Source organism: Cyprinodon tularosa, unplaced genomic scaffold, assembly GCF_016077235.1.
Source record: "Cyprinodon tularosa strain WSP-4 unplaced genomic scaffold, ASM1607723v1 ctg109, whole genome shotgun sequence".
Taxonomy (NCBI): Eukaryota; Metazoa; Chordata; class Actinopteri; order Cyprinodontiformes; family Cyprinodontidae; genus Cyprinodon; species Cyprinodon tularosa.
This window is the reverse complement of record NW_024037882.1, coordinates 1467102-1483717: the sequence shown is the minus strand read 5'-3', so window position 1 is coordinate 1483717 and position 16616 is coordinate 1467102. Positions and strand designations below refer to the sequence as shown.

The 16616-nt window shown below is 37.0% G+C and overlaps 1 protein-coding gene across 1 annotated transcript; it reads left to right on the top strand.

Annotated features, from left to right (window-relative positions):
* Window positions 1-42: 42 nt before the first annotated feature.
* tesca (tescalcin a) lies at window positions 43-16613 on the top strand. The gene is made up of 8 exons (XM_038293671.1): window positions 43-201; window positions 1870-1939; window positions 3656-3736; window positions 7929-8068; window positions 13942-14003; window positions 15586-15693; window positions 15777-15824; window positions 16025-16613. The coding sequence occupies exons 1-8, from the start codon at window positions 141-143 to the stop codon at window positions 16106-16108; spliced, it is 654 nt and encodes a 217-aa protein (XP_038149599.1). The 5' UTR covers window positions 43-140; the 3' UTR covers window positions 16109-16613.
* The last annotated feature ends 3 nt before the right edge of the window (window positions 16614-16616 follow it).

The following is a 16616-nucleotide window of genomic DNA, read 5'->3' as shown; positions in this document are numbered from 1 at the left end:
CTGTCCACACGGGGGCAGCAGAACACATCAGCAGTGCGCTTCCAATAGAAGGCGGTTGAAGCGGTAACAGTAGAGGGGAAAAGTTTTGGCCAGTTTAACCAGATTGTGCGCCTTGACGCAACGGTCAGACAGCCGCAGAGATGGGAGCCACGCAAACACGCCCGGAGCCCCAATACCAGGATCTGGTGGAAGATACTGGATGTAAGTGTTAAAAAAAAAGAAACAGATTATTGATTTATCAAAGTACTGATAGAGGAGTTTTAGTGTTTATAGTTAAATATCACAGAGAGACGGACGTTGGGGACTGGGACACACAAAAACCGTTAAGATTAAGAAAAAGTCTGCTTTAAAATTCATGTTATGTTTCTGATAAATCATATAGAAACGCAAACCTAGATCAGGTGCTAAAGTGAAAGTCAAACTTGTAAAGAAACACGCATTTATTTAGATGCGTTCACAACTACTAGTCATGATTAAATGACGCTTTTTCATGACAACAAGCTTTAGGTATGTAAACAAACTGCACCTATATATATATATATATATATATATATATATATATATATATATATATATATATATATATATATATATATATATATAAGGAAGTAAAGAGGAATTTAGTGAATGACCCTGGTGGGACACCTTTACATGTGCAGGCATGTACTTTGAGCAGGTAGAAGTAGGTCTTCATCTGTGTCTTAGCTTGACTTTATTGATCCTATCTCAGGGAGACTTTGGACTCTTTTAGTGTCTTTGTCTCCATAAGGTTTAGAGCTATGCTTTTCTTTCCTTTTAACTTTAGGAACCTAGAGGAACCTCTTTGTTTAAAAAAAAACAAAAACCCAAATATGATATTTCAAGTCATTTAAAAGGTACTGTTGGATTCCATTTGCTGTTGTTTTGTTTGTGTTTTATTGCACAATTGTAATCCTTCTAACTCAGTTAGCTGTATATGTTATTGTTGCAACTGTTGAGCTGCAACCCCACCCACCCTTAACAACAACCTGCTTTGGTTTCTATGTGAGGCCATCCATGCATGCAGCTCCCCCCCCACTCTCTAAGCAGACACAGCCAGCCTACTTTGGTAGAGAATACAAAGGTGTTTGGTTCCAGGTACTTAGAGATTCACTTCCGTACAGAAAGCCCATATTTTATCTTAAGCTACCACAGTATGCATGTCAGATTAAATAATAGCACTTATACTTTAGCGACAGTACCAAAGTGTTACTTTATTGTATATCTTGTACCATGTCTGTTGGTTGTGCTGTTCTTTTTACATCTCTTTGCAGGTGATGAAGCAGACTGAAGATGTTTTATCATTATCTCCCTTATATCTCCTCTTTCTTTAATCTTTTCTCCTTTTTTCTGTTTTTCCTTTCCTGTTGTATTTACATTGCAGTGTCCATATGATCTGTAAAACGGACAAATTAAGTGGAACACTATGGCAATAGCCGTACTGCTCCACTTGTGAAAGTAAAATCTGTTGGGATCTTTTTTGGCATCTTATTGCAACATTGTCAGAAAGGACACTGTAAAAAAAAAAAAAAAAAAAAAAGAGAGAATAAAAAGGTTAAAGAAGCCGAGTGTTGAAAGTGTCCAATGGGTTAATGATTGAGTGAATCATTTTAGATGCAATTACAAGGAACGGTTTGTTTGCTTTGCCATTAAGCTGATAGCAGGAGCCGATCAATTAAATAAAGTGTTTTAAGCAATAAAAATGTACATTGGAATAAAACCCTTTCAGTGCAAAACACTCATTTGTTTATGGTGGTTTGAATCCATGTTTAGCTCCTGCACTGCTCGAATTTTGCTGAATAACTCTGGGAGAATATAGGCTTTAATTTAGACATTTGTTTTTTCCTTCAGTTTCACTGGAGCAGATCAAAAACCTACACAAGCGATTTGAGCAGCTGAGTGGAAATGCAGACACAATAAGGTAATGTGCCTTAATGTGTAATTTTTTAATGTTCAAAGTTGTAAAACATCCATATCTCCATATTTAGCTGTTTAAAGGAGGCAGAAATTATGTTTGCTGTTTTTTGGGGGGGACAGTTATTGTGTATATTTGAGTATAATTATGTTTTGGTACAAAATCAAGGGGCTTTTTTTTTAACATATCCAGGTTTTTAATATAAATCATAGCTATAAGATCGTAATGCATCTAGGGCTGAAACGGTTAATCGCATTAATCATGATTAATTGATTAATAAACAATTGTCAACTAATTTAGAAAAATTTAGAAACTTAGACTTTAGAAACTTTAGAGCAGTAATTATACCAAGATTGTAAACAAATATGTAAATATTTTGCATTTCAGATAAAACAAACAAAAAAAAAAACTATTGTGTCTGTCAATACGCTCTATAATCCAAATATTTAGTGTCACCTGGTTTAATTCTGCAAAAAAAATCTTCTTTAAGAGACACTTGACTATCTAAATGTTAATCAATTTATCAAAAAAATGTATTGAGAGATCAATTGATTTGCTGAATAATCAATAGTTGCAGCCCTAAATGCACCGTTAAAAGGTTCCACAGAAGAGAAAAGTCCATACAGAATCACAGATATTTGACGGATGACCTTTGGTGGCTTTTCACCAATAGGATAATTTGTTTCTTACCAAATATTTCAATGTTAATTTATCTGATCAAATCACATTTCATTTTAAGTCCCAGTAGCCTTTAACAAACTCCATATGCTCAGGTTTGTAACATTAGGACAGAAAAGTCCTTTTCTCATCCGTTTTCAACAGTTTCATTCAAGGGTTGGTAGATGCTGTCCAACAGTGCACAAACATGATTACGTTTTTATTAAAGCAAACATCCTTTGTGTGTTAAACCAAGTGGGAAAATTAAAGTGTTTTGTTTTGAATAAAAAAAGATAATAACACCTTTACATAAATAAACCCACTTTCTTGTCTAGTTGGTGAAATGCACATGTTAATTTGGACAGTCCTTCCTGCATAGGGCCCCCCCACCCCAGGAGAAACTCATTTTGTTGGGGAAGCCTACCTGGGCGCCACAACACATGTTGATATCATCTAATGGTTGTTTTGAAGGATTTTAGAGTCAAAGATGCCACTCTGGGCTGCAATTACCAAAAAGTGAGCCCTGCAGATTTCTCTTCCCTCATTTGTCACTGTGGGTAGTGGCAAGAAAAAACTTGTTTGTTGAAGTTCCAGTTTTTTAAGCTTTTTCACAAGAAGTCAGACTGTAGATAAGAACAAGTGTATGAAGGTAGAAACTCTTTTTTAGCCATGTTACATTGTAGCTGATAAAAATGGAAAATAATGAAGCATTTAAAAAAAATAAACTTATCAACCTTAAATTGTCCTTATATTTGTTGTTTGTTAATTATCCAGGCTGGTGTAACATTTTGCACCAGTTTATAAAAATCCATTGTTATTATCAGATTGCAGTAAAAGTTGAGCAGATATAAGGCGCCTATCTTTAATAAATGAGAGGGTGCTGCACAGTAGATTATTTGTGGTGCTTATTAGATAAGGAAGTTGCTGATATAAATAAGTGTTAAAGTGTGCTGTCTTAAATGCTACAGTAAAAAAAAGCAATATAAAAGGATATTTTTGAAGATTCAGACATTGTTTTATGGTGTTCTGATTTTTAATAAAACATTTTGTCTTGTTGCTATGCAGCAGGGAAAACCTAGAGAGGATACCAGCCCTCGCCAACAACCCCATCAAAACCCAAATCATCGAGGCGTTTTTTGATAAAAGGTTAGTACAATCAATAAAACAACATATTCCTTTTTATTGCTAATTAATTTTTACTTAAAATCAGAATGCAAAAGATTTATTCAAACATTTTTTTTTTTCTCATGTAATCTCTGGTTGTTTTAAAAAAGGCTTTAAACCAGTGCAAATTTACAGTAAAATCATTCATTTGAACAGATTTATTGTTTGTTTGTCACCCATACCGCAGAAAACATTTTTTCTCCTTTAATACATTTTAGGTTCTCTGATAGAGGAAGAACGTAAAGGAAATACAAAATGATCCCAATTATACTTCAAGCATAAAGACTCCGACCTTTAAGCCACAATGGCATTTCATTAGAAAAAGAAATGCAACAAAACTTTTTTAATTCCTTACATTTATTATGGAGGGATGCAGCAGCGTATTTCTGATAGTTTAGTGTTTAACATATAAATCAGCAGTTAGAGGTTTTCCGACTGATCAACTGATGATCAATCAGCTAATGTTTACTTCTGGAAAAACAGAGGTAGGATGTTGAATTTTCTTCACTTAATGACATCACTCTATAACATACCAGCTTTAGTCATTTTCTGAAATTATTCATAAAGAGCTGCCTAAAGGTATAGTGGAGGATTTTTGCAGATTTTTGAAAAGACCCACCCTCTCCACTTTATAAAACAAAAAAAGAAATGCACATGCACAAGCCCAATTCTCTTTGTGCACCCTCTGTTTAAAAGTTTGCATCACTCATACAAGCTTACTTTCTAAAAGAAGATTTGCAATTTTTCTACCATGTCAGACTAACCACTGGTAAGTGAAAGTGGGGACGAGCATGTAGGATGGAGCTACGTAAATATTAGGGGTGTGGGAAATAATTGTTTTGGCGATATATCGTGATATTCGGCTGCCCAATATAATATCGATCTTTCACTTCTTGGTATCGATTTAAAAAAAAAATGGTTACATAAAACATTGATGGGAAAATGGGCTACCTCTGCACCACCACTGTGGCAGAAAGCGCTGTGGAGCCCTTTAACTGTGCGTGCAGCACCAAATCTGTATTTGAGGCAGTCACAGTGGAAGAAAACCCCAAACAACATGGATAATAATACCTTATCAATATTGTCTGATGAAAATATACAGCACTTGCTGTTTTATCTCATTTGATTTTGATAGCTGGGGAAAATATGGCAATATATAGTGATACTGCAATATCGTGATAATATCATATCGTGACCCAAGTATCGCGACATGTATCGAATCGCAACACTCATGCCAATACTCACCTCTAGTAAACATATCAACAGAATGACTCACAATTAGGAGGACCGGTTATTTTGATTATCCACCCGGAAAAAGAACATCCTCCACTTTACTTGAATGAAACCTGATTTATTGGTTTGGAACAGGATCAAGGCAAAATGGAACTTTTCAACAATTATAAGGCCTTAAAAAGACAAGCAAAAGCCGAGTGTTTTTAAAGAAAATATGAATGTAGTAGTGTCAAAATGAGGAAAAACAAATGTGTTCATTTTTATTTTGTACAGGGTTTCCGCGGGTCATTAAAAATCATTAAAAGTCATTAAATTATTATTTTTTTAAATTAAGGCCTTAATTGGCATTAAAATTCATTACGCTTTTTTATTGTGGCATTTAAAGTGCTTTATTAAAAAAAATGTTAAAAAAAAAATTTCGTGAGACATATTTTATCACGATATATTTGCATGGAACTGCTTCTGGTTGATCGCAAAGCTGTATGTTCAGAAAAGAAGCTTGAGTCGGAGAAAAAGCTAGAGAATGGGGGGAAAAAAGCACATTTCAACAATAGTGGTTGGAAAACGAGGAATTCGGAACCTGGCTGCAGCCTGTCGACGGGTACCTGTTGGTGGCATTAAAAATATTTCTAAGAGCATTAAAAGAGCATTAAAAAGCATTCAATTTGAGTTATTCATTCCTGTATAAACCCTGTTATATTATGTAATAAAATAGATTAAAAAAAACAGAAAACATCCCAGAAACGTTTTTATTTTTTTGCATTTACAGGTGCTGGTCATAAAATTAGAATATCATGAAAAAGTAGATTGATTTCAGTAATTCCATTTAAAAAGTGAAACTTGTATATTATATTCATACATTACATACAAACTCATATATTTCAGATGTTTATTTTGTTTAATTTTGATGATTACAAATGACAACAAATGAAAATCTCAAATTCATCATATCAGAAAATTAGAATATTACTGAAGACCAATAAAAACAAAGGATTTATAGAAATGTTGGCCAACTGAAAAGTATGAACATGAAAAGTATGAGCATGTACAGCACTCAGTATTTAGTTGGGCCTCCTTTGGCCTGTATTACTGCAGCAATGCGGCGTGGCATGGAGTCGATCAGTCTGTGGCACTGCTCAGGTGTTATGATAGCCCAGGTTGCTCTAATAGTGGCTTTTAGCTCTTCTGAATTGTTGGGTCTGGTGTATTGCATCTTCTTCTTCACAATACCCCATAGATTTTCTATGGGGTTAAGGTCAGGAGAGTTTGCTGGCCAATTAAGAACAGGGATACCATGGTCCTTCAACCAGGTACTGGTAGCTTTGGCACTGTGTGCAGGTGCCAAGTCCTGTTGGAAAATGAAATCTGCATCTCCAAAAAGTTGGTCAGCTGCAGGAAGCATGAAGTGCTCTAAAACTTCCTGGTATGTGGCTGCGTTGACCCTGGACCTCAGAAAACACAATGGACCAACACCAGCAGATGACATGGCACCCCAAACCATCACTGACTGTGGAAACTTTACACTGGACTTCAAGCAACGTGGATGAAGTGCCTCTCTTCTTTTCCTCCAGACTCTGGGACCTTGATTTCCAAAGGAAATGCAAAATTTACTTTCATCAGAGAACATGACTTTGGACCACTCACCAGCAGTCCAGTCCTGTTTCTCTTTAGCCCAGGCAAGACGCTTCTGACGCTGTCTGTGGTTCAAGAGTGGCTTGACACAAGGAATGCGACAGCAGAAACCCATGTCTTTCATACGTCTGTGTGTGGTGGTTCTTGAAGCACTCACTCCAGCTGCAGTCCACTCTTTGTGAATCTCCCCCACATTTTTGAATGGGTTTTGTTTCACAATCCTCTCCAGGGTGCGGTTATCTCTCTTGCTTGTACACTTTTTTCGACCACATCTTTTCCTTCCCTTCGCCTCTCTATTAATGTGCTTGGACACTGAGCTCTGTGAACAGCCAGCCTCTTTAGCGATGACCTTTTGTGTCTTGCCCTCCTTGTGCAAGGTGTCGATGGTCGTCTTTTGGACAACTGTCAAGTCAGCAGTCTTCCCCATGATTGTGTAGCCTATAGAACTAGACTGAAAGACCATTTAAAGGCTTTTGCAGGTGGTTTGAGTTAATTAGCTGATTAGAGTGTGGCACCAGGGGCCATCAATTTTGAACCTTTTCACAATATTCTAATTTTCTGATATGATGAATTTGAGATTTTCATTTGTTGTCATTTGTAATCATCAAAATTAAACAAAATAAACATCTGAAATATATGAGTTTGTATGTAATGTATGAATATAATATACAAGTTTCACTTTTTAAATGGAATTACTGAAATCAATCTACTTTTTCATGATATTCTAATTTTATGACCAGCACCTGTAGGTCTTTTTTTTTTTTTTTTATCGGTAAAAGGTCATGTTTGTCACACGCACAAAATGGTTTTGCTTTCTTGTGAGTTTCTCCACAAATGTAATGCATACAGTAAGTGTGAAAATATAGAAATAATTTTTATTTAGTATTAGGAAGATGGAAGGAAAACATTCGGAACAAAAATATTAATGAAGATAAGCTTCTGGTCCTCCTTTTCATTTAAGAGTATTGTAAACAAAATGTAATATTTAAGCAGTTGTGAATTCTTGTTTTAATGTAAGAGAAGGAAGATCTTTCTTCTTTTATTTAAGAACGACATCATTTAAACCTTCCTTGGTTTGTGGTAAGATCATGTGATTTCTGTTCTCTAAAACACAAGTCATGTGGAGACTTGCAACAAAACGGCTGCCAAAGAATACCCAACCAACCTTTTTGTTATGTGGGTCAGATTACACTTAGAGATTCATAACAAAGTTATTTAAATATTTCATTAGTCGCTTTAGATAGATTTAATTCCCTCACTTTTTATAAGCAAAACTAAACGATTTTTCATACCTTTGGCTGAAACACAGGAACCAGCATGGGAATGAGCTGGGATCCTATGAGGCGATCGGCTTCAAGGAGTTCCTCATGGTCATGTCCCACTTCCGTCCCCCAACTTTGAGAACAACTGAGGAGGAGAAGGAGGCGATGAGGGAAGAGAAAGTTCGCTGTGAGTGAAACATCATAACACCGCCTGCTTTCCAGTACTTCTGTCATCTCTGTATAGTCAGATAAAAAGGGCACAAACAGCTTATCGTAAGTTTTGATAGTTATCTCTCTTTTTAGATTCACACAAGTGTGTGAATGAGCAGAGAGTATTATTTGTAGGAGCATTTCAGCTGCTCCACGTGAGCAGGTCAGATGTATTTCTGGCTCATTGTGGGATCATGGCCACAGCAAACACAAAGTCCTGACCTGGACGCAGACAGGTGGCCATTCTTTCCAGCTAATGATTTTCTTATCTATTTCAAGACAGATCACACTGACATAGTTGACATTTCTTCTATGTGTCTTTTTCTATTTAAAACATATTGTATTTGTGGGACTAATATCCGGCCAAAATGTGTATTTTATTTTAGATTTTTTAATTTTTTTTTTAAGAGAAATACAGAATGGAAAAACATAGTTATGACATTATTGCAATAATAGAGATAGTGTTCACAAACTCCAACAATTGTCAGAAGGGTTAGGGTTCTTCCTTTGTGGGCGATTACACAACTATTTAATAACAGCAGTGTTTGTTTTTGTTGGGTTTTAAGTTGAGTTGGGTTTAAAGACAGACTTAAAATCAAAGCATAATAAAGATACATATGCACATTTTTGTCACTTTTATTATACTCAAAATGTTTAGATGAAGTTTGAAGTGCAAAAAAATTTTATTGGGTAAAATCACTACCTAACAGTGGTTGTACCACTTTGGCTAGAGCCAACAAACAAAAAATAAGCTCACTTTGTTGTTTTGTTTTTGCAAGTTCTGCCTGTGTTTGCATGAGTCCTCTCCTGGTACTCTGGCTTCCTACCAAAATCCAATGAAATCCATTCTGGGATGATCCGCCGCCCTAAATTGCCCTTAAAGTGTGGATTTATGCACATGTAGTTGTTTGTTCTGTGTCGCTGTGTTACCCTTTGATGGAGATGACCTGCTCAGGGTGTACACTCCATCTTATCCAATGACAGCTGGCCACCAACCTGCACTGCTGCATGAATGGATGTTACATAGTACCGACATCCTTAGATGAACAAAGAGGCATTATCTCTTCAGTTTTTCTCAATTTCTGTAGAAAATGAGCAGGAGGTCAATTATTACTAAGTAAAAATTTTATTTTGTCAACTAAATTGATCAGCACAGAATTTTGACCCTTAATGTTATTTTCTGTTTTTGCAGTTCAGATCATTTAACTTGAGAAAGGGAAGTTTAACAAACAGCCACATTTAGAAAATGTATTTTAAAAAATGTGATTATTGATAACACTTCAGCTCATTCTTTGAGTAGTTCCATATGTCTTATTATATGTTACCCATGCTTCAATCAGCATGCTTATAATCAGGCTGCTGTAGTCCAGATCTATCGCAGGCTTGCAGGCAGGTTCATCTCAGTATGAAGAGGAAATCCTGCACGCTTTTGCATTCTGACTTGCAGCTCTTCCTGAAAGTCTACTGTAGGTTTTTTTTTTTTTGTCTATCATATGCACCACAGAGACGAACATTTCTAGGTTAAAATATTTCCAACCATCTATCAGAAGCTTGCTTCAGAAAAACTTTAAGAAAGGTTCACATTTTGGTGAGAAATTGCAAAACATCTTATTAGTAAACATTGAAAATGTATAATTTTTTATTTTTTTTTCATTTGCCAAACAAGTAAAACTGTTCTATTATGAACCTGTTGCATTGCAAAAATTTAAAGAGTGTATGTCGAAGTCTTCTGGGTTGTTCTCCTTTCCTCAGTGGAGAGGGGAAAAAAATATTCAGGAACTCTGAAAAGTGACACATTTATAGATATTTGCTATTTTTCTGAATTTATTTATCCCCATTTATAACTTCATTTCCCCAGTAACTGTCATTTTAGCTGCTTTAGGCTCTTTCTGTCTAATCAGAAGAAGCCATAGCTATTGTGCAGGAGATTCTTTAAAGAACGTAAACTTCGAAGGAGTTTGACAGAAAGTGGCCGGAGGCTTTTTATACCGTACATTATAAGGACAAAAATATTTTTAATAATAAATAAACATGCAGGCCTAACCTAAATGAAAAAAAAGCTGTAAGTCCTGTCTGCATTTTACCATAAAGCCCTGAGGGGACAATGTCTGGATGTGGGTGCAGGTGTTCTGGTCAGAAGAAATCGAAAATTAGCTATTTTACAAACATGCTAAACATTGTGAAGAAGAAAACTAACTATTTTATATACATTGAACATTCCCTTAGTGAAACAGCATGGATCTATCGTCATAGTGTGGAGACACTTTGCCTAAACAGGGACAGGAAAGGCTGTTAAGGTTGATAGAATGATGGATGGATCTTAATATATGGCAATATAAGGGCGACGTTTACTTTACAACAGGAAGACGACCCTAAAAATGAGGCAAGTGTCACAATAGTGTGGCCCAGTTAAAGTCAAGAAAAAATGTAAATCATGTCAAGTTTACTACTGCAGTTACATCATTTGAGATGAGTGAGCTTTTTGCATTGGGACCAGGTTTTGTAAAGCAGAGGTGGAAGCCCACTTTAGTGTTTAAGCATGTGCATAAAAATGTCCCTCTGAGGTCTGGCCGCTGCTTTTGCAATGCAAAATGAATGGTAAAGCTCAGAGGTGGTTTTTCCTCTGTCCCTGGAGGACACCTTGAAGTATGGCCCTGTTAAAGCTGCCGCCCTTTGAGTCTATGAGCTTGTTAAAGAAACATTTAAGCAAACACAAAAAATCCTGTTGAGCTTCGTAGAGACTTCATTTTGTTATTCTATAAGTGGGTGTAAGGTTTAGAAGTCAATGACTTTAGTTTGGTTTAGGAGATAATATTGGAGGTGTTTAAACAGCAGCCGAGTGTGAAGCGGCCGGGATGAGAATCAGCTCCTCCAAGTCCGAGGCCATGGTTCTCGACCGGAAAAAGGTGGCTTGTCCCCTTCAGGTTGGAGGAGAGTCCCTGCCTCAAGTGGAGGAGTTCAAGTATCTTGGGGTCCTGTTCACGAGTGAGGGAAGAATGGAGCGGGAGATCGATAGACGGATCGGCGCGGCTGCTGCAATAATGCGGACGCTGCACCGGTCTGTCGTGGTGAAGAGAGAGCTGAGCGAAAAGGCAAAGCTCTCAATTTACCGGTCGGTCTACGTTCCTACCCTCACCTATGGTCATGAAATTTGGATCATGACCCAAAGAACGAGATCCCGGATACAAGCGGCTGAAATGAGCTTCCTCCGCAGGGTGGCTGGGCTCTCCCTTAGAGATAGGGTGAGGAGCTTGGTCATTCGGGAGAGGCTCAGTGTAGAGCCGGTTCTCCTCCACATCGAGAGGAGTCAGTTGAGGTGGCTCGGACATCTTGGATGCCCCCTGGACGCCTCCCTCGGGAGGTGTTCCAGGCACGTCCCACCGGGAGGAGGCCCAGGGGACGACCCAGGACACGCTGGAGAGACTATGTCTCTCGGCTGGCCTGGGAGCGCCTAGGGCTTCCCCCAACAGAGCTGGAGGAGGTGTCTGCGGAGAGTGAAGTCTGGGAGTCTCTGCTTAGTCTGCTGCCCCCGCGACCCGGTTCCGGATAAAGCGGGAGACGACGAGTACGAGTGTTTAAACACTCTTTGCTTGAATGACTTGTTTATTTAATTGAGCAAAATGTTTATATTCTCTACTTGGCTGCTATGCCTTGTGTCCAGTTTGTCATTGTTCACTTCTCTGCTTGGTTTTCATAGCTTGTCTGCTTTTGGGAAATTTGCAGCCAAGAGACTATTTTATAATTCATTTCAATTTCAATTGAGTTCATTTATATGGCACCAATTCACAACAAGACAATTCAACCAGATCATACGGTCAGATTGGTTTAAAGTTTTCTATCTAATGAAAACCAGCTGCTTGTGTCGACTCATTGACTGTTCGGCAATCCCTCACACTAAGCATGCTTGTAGCGACAGTGGAGAGGAAAATCTCCCTTTTAGAAACCTCCAGCAGAACCAGGCTCAGTGCGAGCGGCCATCTGCTGAGGCTGACTAGGGTTTAAGGAGACAGAGGCAGACATGGAAAAGGAAGCAGAGATACAAAAGGCAACTGTCGACCAGCTCCACAGGTGGCTCCGTCCAGGAAACACACAGCCAGAGAGACAAGCTCCGAACCAGCTCCCATGTCAGAGAATGAAAGAGAGCACATACTGTTACTCACAGTCAGTGAAACAGGAATGCACTGAAAAACAGGCCAAGCTCCAACATCTATAAACAAAGATGTTGATGGCAGCAGCACAGCTGATATTTCTCTCCAGGATGGTGTCACAGCCAAACAGGAACAGACCAGACGAAGCTACTATGATGAGTAAAGCAGAGAGAGCAGAACGTTAGAGACTGAACTAACAAATACTGCAGAATTGGAGTATGAAGGCAGAATGATGCAAAGGGGTTCCTATGTCCTCCAGCAGTCTATACGTATAGCAACATAACTATAGAGATGGTTCAGGATAATCTGAGCCCCACTGACTAATATGTTAATCTAGTATATTAATCTCAGTGTTCCCTACCCCTTGTTAGAACTGAAGAAGCCTCTTGGATGAGAGGCAAAACATCTTCTAGAAAACTTCAGCAACTTCAACGTTCAGTTGCCTAGACTGAATTTTTCAAGTCCAAGTATAAGCTTTATCAAAAAGGAACGTTTTAAGCCTTGCCTTAAAAGTAGGCAGGGTGTCTGCCTCACAGACTACAACTGGTTGTTGGTTCCACAGCAGAGGAGCCTGATAACTAAAAGCTCTGCCTACCATTCTATTTTTAGAAATTCTATGAACCACTAGTAAACCTGCTGATCAAGAGCAAAGTGCTCTGAAAGGAACATGAGGAACAATAATATCTCTGATATAAGATGGAGTTGGCCATTTAGACTACCTTAGCTGCAGATTTCAGATAAAAATTCCATCCGTTTCATGGTTTAAGTAATTTGACAAGCCCCGTCAGAAAGACTAGAATGTCTCTCCTTGGCTTCCGTAGTAGGTCTCAAGTGCTCGACAGGGATGCAGCAGTCTGTCGTTTGTAAATTATTCAGTGCATCACTAGGTGGAGGTAAATCCTACTGTCCCTTTAAACTTGTCAACTTGATCACATTAATCAAGTTATTTTATTCATCTTATCGACTCATTTATTGCGTTTTATCATGGTAAAGCCTACAGCCTTTTGCTTCTATTAATATTTTTTTTAATTATTAAAACACAGCAAAATATGCTGTAACTACATGTGAAGGTGGCAAAACTTTCACACTAAAGATGACAAAAACTTCCAAAAGTACAAAACAATATATGTCTCATATGTAGAGTAAAGACTAAAAGAACCTTATTTGAAAACTTACATTTAGACCCAGACGGCCCTTGTTTTTAATCTTTCAACCTGGAAAAATTTGCTTAATAATTGACGGAAAGATTACAGAATCTGGCTCATACTCTAGATTAAAATTTAGAATAAGAACTCAAAAGCACTTGGGTTTATAGAGAGCTCATTTATTATATTCCCAGTTAAAAAGAATAAAAAAATAGGTTAACAAAGATCTAATTACCTTTCATGTGAATAATGCCTTGTCTTTATTCAGAGTTGAACTTTTAATACCATCCATCCTAATCAAACTATTTTATATCTGGGACCTTAAACAACATGTGTACTTTTATGAGTAAAATACCAATAACTGCTGTTTATTTTCTAGACATTACAGCGTCATTGTTAATCCTCTTATTGCTTGAAGGATCTGCTTCATTATCTTATCTCTGCATCGTAAACATTCCTGTAATCATAATTTCTTGTTGCCCAATCCCACAAGGTGGGTATTTCTTAACAAATCTAAGCAGCAGCTTTAATTGTTCTGTTTTGTCTTGTCTTTCCAGTCCTGTTCAACATGCACGACACCGATGGTGATGGCAAAATTACGCTACAGGAGTACAGGAGGGTAGGTGCTTATTATGTGCCTTTTTTGCCCTGATTACGTCTATTTATGTTTTGGAAAAAAAAAAAAATTAGCATGTAGCAGATACACATGAAGGAGACTCAGCTTTAATATGAAAGAACCTTGTTGACCACAGATCTGTAATTAAAACATCTCTGTTTTTCAAATTGGAAATTAATTGAATTAAAGCAGGGATAATTCTTGGTCGTAAAAATGACAGTTTTACCAAACAAAAGGTGACCTTGAGTCGGGAGCTTTTAAGTTGAGTAAATTTGATTTCTGTCCCGTTTGATGCATGGCATATTTTTCTTTCCTATAATAATTTTTAATGCAACAAATAGCCGCAGAACAACCCATTTACTCTGTCTGAACTAAATTGAGGTCAAATTTGATCAAAGGAAACACTAACCCATGCATAGTGTACTGAAAGTCAATTCAATTACTTGTTTTGTCTGATTGTATTGCAGAGGTTAATCTATTGTGGAAATACAGTAATAACTTCTCTATATATTGTCTTGCTTTAACAGCTGCTGAATGAACCAGTCTGTAAAGACTCTCATTGTTAGACGTGTATAATTAGTCAAATTAGTAAAGGTACAAAAAAAGAAAAAAGGTGGATTAGGGAGCATTAAAGGATTGGGTTTTACAGAGGCATTGTAAGCAATATACAGATAAGTCTTAGCAAAAGATTCTTGTTCAGAGCTTCTCATTTAAATTAACCCTCCTTTATTACGTTCTTTATGTAATAAGAACAAAAACAAAAGGATTCAGTTTTAACCCTTTATAGGGCACTCAGTTAAATCCTTTGAAAATCAAAATTTCATGTAAACAGTGTTATTGCAATCAAGTACAAGACCTTATTACATTTGTAACATTCAAAAAATATGGATATTTTGATGGCAAAAATTTATGTCAATGTAATAAGAAATACCAACTTGCCCGATTATATTAAGAAAAATAACTAAGGAATTCTATAAGAAATTCAAGAAAAATACTCAGAGTGAAAAAAAATTTTTTTTTGGTACAACATAACTTAGAGGCGTTAATTCTGATACTGGCACTTATAAACCTAAATATAATTGTTAACTAGGCTTAGTAACTTTTTAACTTTTCAATTACCTTTTTACCTTTTTTTGACTTAACTTTTTTTCTTGCAACTTAATTTACAGCAGGTAATATATCATTCAAGGGTTCATCTAATTGATCAAATGCCAAAATAAGATGCACAGCCATGTAGCAGTGTCTTTGCTGAATGGCTGGATATAGATCTTGTGCGTCTAGACCTCACCGAGGGGGACTTCATTTGTAAGGGGTATGCAAGTGATCAAAATCAGTAACTTGCCCTATAAAGGGCTAAGAAAGAAATATAAATGATGCATATTCTGGTGTCCAAATATGATAAAGGGGAAAAAACGAGAGGAAATATGTTGATGTAAGCAATAACAGGAAACATTTCTACTGTACTGCTTCGAAGCTGACAATCACAGGTGATAATTTGTAATAAACGTTTAAAACCACGTCCTACCCGCTGTTCTAAATCTGCCAATGAGGTTTTTTAAGGTCAATCGTCTGTTTAAACCCCAAGGTTGTAGAAGAGCTTCTGTCAAAAAGTGGCACAATCGGGCAGGAGGCAGCGAGAGCGATAGCAGATGCCGCCATGCTGGAGGTGGCGAGCACTAATGTGCCCAACATGGTAAGAGGACTCGCTACCACTAAGCTGGTCAAATTCATGCCTCACTGTCGCAGCACTGAGCTAACAGATTCTTGTCGCACCAGGGTCCCGATGACTTCTATGAAGGGATTACATTTGAACATTTTCAACAGGTTTGCATCTTTCTCTCCCTTCAAAGACAAAAAAAAAAAAAAAAAATATATATATATATATATATATATATATATATATATATATATATATATATATATATATATATATATACACATATATATATATATACATACACACACACACATACATACACACACATCTTGTGATTGAATCACAGCTTTTTGGTGTTTGTTTGCAGATTTTAAAAGGCCTTGAGATGGAGTCCAGGATGCACATTCGCTTTCTGGACGCGAGCGCCGCTCATGGATTTTGCAGAAAATGACCCACCTCAAGGATGTTAGTCTAAAGGATTCTTTATGTTGCTGTTTTTTTTTAGCAGAACCACCTCTCATTAAAAATGGAAAAAAAGCAAGAAATGCTTTTTTTTTATGCACTAACATGTTTTTAAGCAGAAAAAAAGGATTCATATTTTCACACCTGTTAGCTGTTTGCGAATTTAAAGTTTTTGTTTTTATTCAGAAGGCGGTTTATATGTTTCAAACAGATTTGTGGCCTTTTTCTTAGTCAAATAATTTTTAATATTTCATAAAGTCACATGACTTACCGGTAAGTATATTTTAAATTGAGAAAAGCCAGCGTGCAGAATGAAGGATTATTTACTTGAAGCCAAATGTTCGTAAAGAAGGAAGTCATCTGGAGACTGTCACATACCGTTCCTCCGCAGTACCAGAATAGACGGATATTTTATGTTTTCTGTGTCTAATGAACCACTACAGCTGTAAGATAATTTACTTTCACTACAAAACATGGGATTAAAAATAAAAGTGAGA